Below are 6,027 nucleotides of genomic sequence, written 5' to 3'. Positions count from 1 at the left end.
TGCTGGAAAAGCGCAGGTCAGGCAGCATCCAAGGAGCAGGAGAATCGACGTTTCGGGCATAAGCCCTTCTTCAGGCTTATGCCCAAAATGTCGATTCTCCTGCTCCTTGCATGCTGCCTGACCTGCTGCGCTTTTCCAGCAACACATTTTTCAGCTCCGATCTCCAGCATCTGCAGTCCTCACTTTCTCCTCTTATAAGACATACCTAATTGACTTTTGAAAGCGCCTCTGCCATCTCTTTTCATTACCCTGTTTTGTTGCCAATTATTTTAAATTTATGACCACTGGTTTCAGATCCATTTTTCAGAAGAAGCAGTTTCTCTCCACAGCCATTACTAAAACCCTGGAATTTTGGGACTGTTTTCTATCATATTTAATATGAGCAAAGCCTTTAGCTGCTAAATTTGCAACCTTTGCCTGTTCAATGTGTTTTAGGAAGAGCCTGAATGTTCAGAAAATGCTACAATGAAAAAGCTCTTTAAAACACATTAACTGTGCAGATGCCATTGGCTGCACTGAGAATTTTAAAAAACTGCTATCTTAATGTGGCCCGCTCACTGATTCTTATTGATGGGGTCACTGATTTCACATTCTAAATGAAAATATTCACAGAGATTATATACAGATCTCTGTATTTTTAAGTTCCAGTAAACATGGACTGATTAATTCTTTTTTAAATTCACTCATAGGGTGTGGATATCACTGGCTGGCCAGCATTTATTCCCCATCCCTGGCTACTCTTGAACTAAGTGGCTTATTAGGCCATTTCAGGGGGCAATAATGAGAAAATCACATTGCTGTGGGTCTGGTGTCACATGTAGGCCAAACCAGGTGAAGGTGATAGGTTTCCACCCTGAAGGGGACAATTGACATCAGATGAGCTTTTGCCCAACAATTGGCAATTTTTTCAGAGTTATCAGTAGATTCTTAATTGCAGATTTTTTAAACCTGAAATCAAATTCCACCATTTGCCATGGCAGGATTCAAATCCAGGTCACCAGAACATTACCGGAGTTTCTGGATTAATGTTAAACCATAATACCATGAGGCTATCACCTCCCTATGTGCAATACAGTATATGATCACTAGGTTCATCTCATACTTCTTTTAAAATTAATAAAGGTGTAGTAAAAATTCTCTTACGCAGAACCACTGGAAATTTAACCAATATGTGAAATGGTATATGGATATGGATAATACTTGAAAATTCCAATACAGATTTTTAAAGCTGAAGTTTTTGAAAGTCCAAGGGTTTAAAATTAAAGCAAGTTGGTTTGATACATGGTTTTTTTTTTCTGCGCCTTTCAATTAATAAGACGTAGGCAAACACTACCATCTGTGCTATAAACGTCTGTGTGCCAATCAATCATTCTAGTCATATCCTAGTCCTAGAATTGATATAAGGAAAATGTCATATCATCTTACTGCCACACATTATAATTAAGCTCCTGCAAGTAATGATCAACTGATGTGGGGAGACTGTAGTAACAATCCCCTGGGATACAAAGACCAGAATCCAATAACCCATAACAGAATTTCAGTTACAAACTTGACAACTTAAAATTAATACACAGAACAGTAATATGTTTAAACAAAGTTACTTTTTATTATATTTTGGCATTTGTACCTTGAAGGTACACATTGGACTTCATTCTACCAAAGTAATTCAATTACAAGTTGCACAATGTTATCTTTCTTTACACATTTTGACAGGAGCACCTTTCACAGAAAGGATTTTATGCTGCTTGTGCAATTATTACATTAAAGAATATGGAAGATAACAATTTTTACCAAGCTGTTGAAAAAAAACGGCCTTTTTAATCTAATGCATAAAACCTATTTTAGAATAAATAACCAATGCAATGTTTCAGTATAGTTCCAGATGTTGCTGGACATTAAGATGGTGTTAAGCCCAGGTTCTATGAAGCCAATAAAAAGTATGAGCAAAAGATCAAGATTGGATACATAAAAGAAATTATATCTTTGCAAGATAAAGCAGTACTTAGCCAAAAATGTCCATCTCTGTGTTTAGTTTCAAACAGCATTAAGAAATTTAAAGATGATGTACCCTGGGATCCTTGTACCACAGTATTTTTTGAGTGCCTATCTTGATGCAGCAATGTATTCCAAATTTAATTAGCTATGGAAGATCATTATTCCAGTCAAAGGTAGGCCTCCTTTATATCACATGAATCCTCATTCGAAACCAAACGTGTTGATTGTTATTTTCTTTTTCTGATTGGTTAATAGGGAATCAAAATGTTTAACAATTTAATAAGATGGTAGATTGATTTTCCAATAACAAATTAACAGAGAGATTCTTTGTTTCTGTTGGGCAGATTACTGGTATTTTACAGAAGTCCAACAATCACATGCATAAGGGCAATTAGAGCAAACAACATAAACTAGTATATCATTATCAACTTTCAAAAAAATGTGCCATTGCGACAGCCCTGATAATCCTGGAGACATGGATTCTAAAAGAATATTCTTAAAAGCTCCTAACATTGCTGAATGTAAAGAATGTTAGGGTGTCAGAAGTTTTGATCAACTGACATTTTGCCAATTAATATTGAGTTTTGATAAACCATCAAAAGTGATGTTTGTTTTACCTCTGCACAAATGATTAGCTGCACAAGTGGTGTCAAACACAAAGTGAATTAATTTATAATCCACTTCCTCTGTGCATTTCTAATTCTCATAACTTTGCTAAATGGAATGATGCATATAAATTGTTCATGCCTTTAAAAAATGTACACATTAAAGTGTAATAACTAGTTTCTACTGAGGATTTGCTACAAGTGTTAGCTAATGTCAACTCCTTTCACATCCTTGTCATGAAACTGTTATTTGGTTCTGATACATTGTTGATAGGAAAATTAAGCATTTATGGGATTCTGTGGATACATGAACCACTGTCACAAACATGCATATGAAAGACTAACTGATAGATCTTGATCTTTGGAAACAGATTTTATTGATATACATATTTATGGAAATAAGGGCATCACAGCCATCCAGTTCTGCTCTTCTTTGCCCCATCATCGTGGAGCAGATGGAATTTCAATGCCATAAACCTGCTGTCTTACGAGTAATAATATGGGACAAAGTCTGTGCCATGCTGACTTTAATTACAAGCTTAACCTAAGGATAACCAGCCTCTTTGTATCCCTCATATAACTGTAACATGGAATCCTGCTATTTCAAAAATCTAAGCCTCAAATGATATGGTCAATTAACAAAGGATTTTTTTTACCAATATGGCTAAATTGCCAATACATTCTTCAGTAATAAGTATTGAGAATTCAACAAGTTTTAAAATTCTTGATGCATTTTTAGACCGCAACTACAGCTTCAATCTAAACTGGAATAGCCAAAAGAATGTGATATATTTACAAATAATGTTTACTGATAATTTCTGCCTTCTCCAGGGTAATTAGGGATAGGGTCAAAAAAACACTGGCCTAGCCAATGATGCCCCACATTTCATGAATGTAATGAAACAATGTTTGTTATTATTCAATCATTAGCTTAGTAATCTCATTAGAAGGAGGTTTTAAGGTTGCACAGAATTAAAAACATCTACATAGTCTGATTAAACCCCAAACTATGCCTACCTTGTTACTGAACCCAATACACTGTGCCTTCTGTGACTGGAAATAGTTGATTCATCTTTATTGAATCACAATAAAAAATGTACCTTGATCCTTTATGAAGTAACCGTCATTAATGTGCTTATGTGGGGAAGGGATAGAGTAATCCAATGTTTTCACAAGGCCAACCAACTTACTTATCCAAACAAAATATTTATTTACAAATATCAATCTATTGAAATTATCAGTTTATAATACTGCCTCCAGTACTGCTAACTGCCATAATACTGCTAAAAATTGCACTGCACTTGACAACTACTTGATTAATATAATTTCATGTAAAAATATCAGTTATATAAAAATACCATAGAAACATGTTTCATATCAAAAAATATTTAAGAAACTTCCAGTTGCAAAAATGCTGCTAAATGTTAAAATATTGCCATCAATAATGTATTGTAAAATACTATGTATTAGCTTGAAAATTTAGCCATTTAGCAACAAAGCTAGTTCATCTTAAAGCTAATTTGTATATCAGCCACAATGTAAATGTCACGGTCTTAATGAAATTAAAAATGAAATTCCTTTAATGTGGTCTATTAATTTCCTTGTTATCTATTATACTCATACTATGAGTAAAGCTTGATGGATCCCAACAGCTGTTTAAAGATCTGCTATTACAACCTTTGTCCTGCAGCGGGGAACCTTTTCATGTATATGGGACATTATCATTCTTGACTATGATTACTGAAAAAAATTTGCTTGACTTGTGCTGGTTTGTGTCATATTTACACTAGTACAACACTGGAATTTAGAATGAAAATCAATGCAAACTATAGTTATCAAACCAATCTGACAGTAAATTAAACAGAAATGTGAATTTAGAATCATACACATTGAGTAACTGCATATAAACAAATAGCATGTCTTTGAATACAAATGTACTGGAATTCAAAAGTACTCAACTTGAATTTGTCCCTTGGTACACTGGAACTCAAAGGCCAATTGGGCTACCCACTCATTTGTACTTTCATTGACCCACCAGCAAACTATAACTGACTATTTCTCAACTCACACATTTGCAGTCATGTCCTGGTACATAGCGGAAGATTTCACCCATCTTCAAAAATCAGTGGAATTTACCAGCAAACTGCAAAAATATTCAAATTGACCAACAACCCCACACCTCACATAAAACAAATTTAGATTCAATCCCCAATATGATTGTGTGTCTATATAGAAGACAAATCATTTCCCACAATATAGTAATTTTCTTTTTTGTGTCTTATATTATGGGTGGAGACGAAAGTTTGCAACTAGAGAAAAGATTCTGATTGTCACTGCACTCATATACATCTGACAGCAAGTAAAATAAAGGCACCTAAAAAGGTACAAGAATAAAACAGAACTAGCACAACACTGCAAGGTTCACAGTACCAAGGTCAAGTCTACACCTTTAACTGAAATATTTTCAAGAAGTTGCTCGACAACATAGTAATGGTGCCACTAACACGTGTTAAAAACCCTAAGGTTTTACTATGTAACATTTGCTTGATAAAAAAGACAAGTTTTTTTTAGAAAGATCTTTGTTTGTGTAATACTGAATTGTAATACTCCAAACACCGTGGATCTAATTTTCCACAGAAGAGACAATGTGCAAAGAATTCTGACTGTCTTGCTGTAACTGAACTTTCGTTGACTCTCAAAAATATACATCTTCTTATCATTGTTTTAGACTCCTGTTAACATATTTCTTTGGCTTCTTGGCATCCATTGCTTTCTAAGTTGTTTTTGTTCAGAAACATGGAAGAACTGCAGAATATAAACTAACTGTTCGTTGGATGATTGAAACAAAAAGTCTTTCAACTCAACAGAGAAGTGTAGGCAGTCGATTTGGAAGGTCATTGGAATGCAGTAGGCAGCCAGACTTACAGTACACATCACTAATGCATAGTAAAAATTCAACATTCAAACCACAAATTCAGGAACAGAGTCATCAGCTGTAAGGTCCAAAGATGAATATTTACTTGTTCGTTTGACAATAAAGGTTTCCTTTGTTGCATTGTATTGCTCTGCCAAGCACCGGTTACAGCAATTACTTTCCTCATTCAGATCATGAGCACAGCCAAACGTGTAGCTCTGAGCAACGTCTTGGCAAAGGTTGGCTACCTCCATAAAGTCCTTCTGATAAAGACGAATATCATCCAAGCTTTGGCTATGCCGGTCTGTGGAGGTCTTTGGTTTTCTGCACACAGGCTGTATGTAACAATACCAATATATTAGGCAACCATTTCACTCAAATAACTTCAAAACTTTAACTGATCAGAAGTCACTGCTAACCGAATCTCTGCAAAATCATTTGCAAATAAATTTTAAAAGGCAAGTCTTCACGTAGCCCATATTAGATGCTGTCAAATTCAACTGAATGGCTGAA

The 6,027-nt window shown here is 34.9% G+C and overlaps 1 protein-coding gene across 4 annotated transcripts in view; it reads right to left on the bottom strand.

The window, feature by feature from the left end:
* Positions 1-1,586: 1,586 nt before the first annotated feature.
* Positions 1,587-6,027, bottom strand: part of frmd6 (FERM domain containing 6) — a 133,350-nt gene continuing 128,909 nt past the window's right edge. For all 4 annotated transcript variants that reach the window (XM_072568702.1, XM_072568700.1, XM_072568703.1 and 1 more), the window contains one exon: positions 1,587-5,849. In XM_072568702.1, the coding sequence (XP_072424803.1) occupies positions 5,562-5,849 (288 nt within the window). In that variant the 3' untranslated portion in view covers positions 1,587-5,561. The remainder of the gene's footprint in view (positions 5,850-6,027) is intronic.

Source organism: Chiloscyllium punctatum, chromosome 4 (assembly GCF_047496795.1).
Source record: "Chiloscyllium punctatum isolate Juve2018m chromosome 4, sChiPun1.3, whole genome shotgun sequence".
Taxonomy (NCBI): Eukaryota; Metazoa; Chordata; class Chondrichthyes; order Orectolobiformes; family Hemiscylliidae; genus Chiloscyllium; species Chiloscyllium punctatum.
This window is presented reverse-complemented; position numbering and strand designations above follow the sequence as displayed.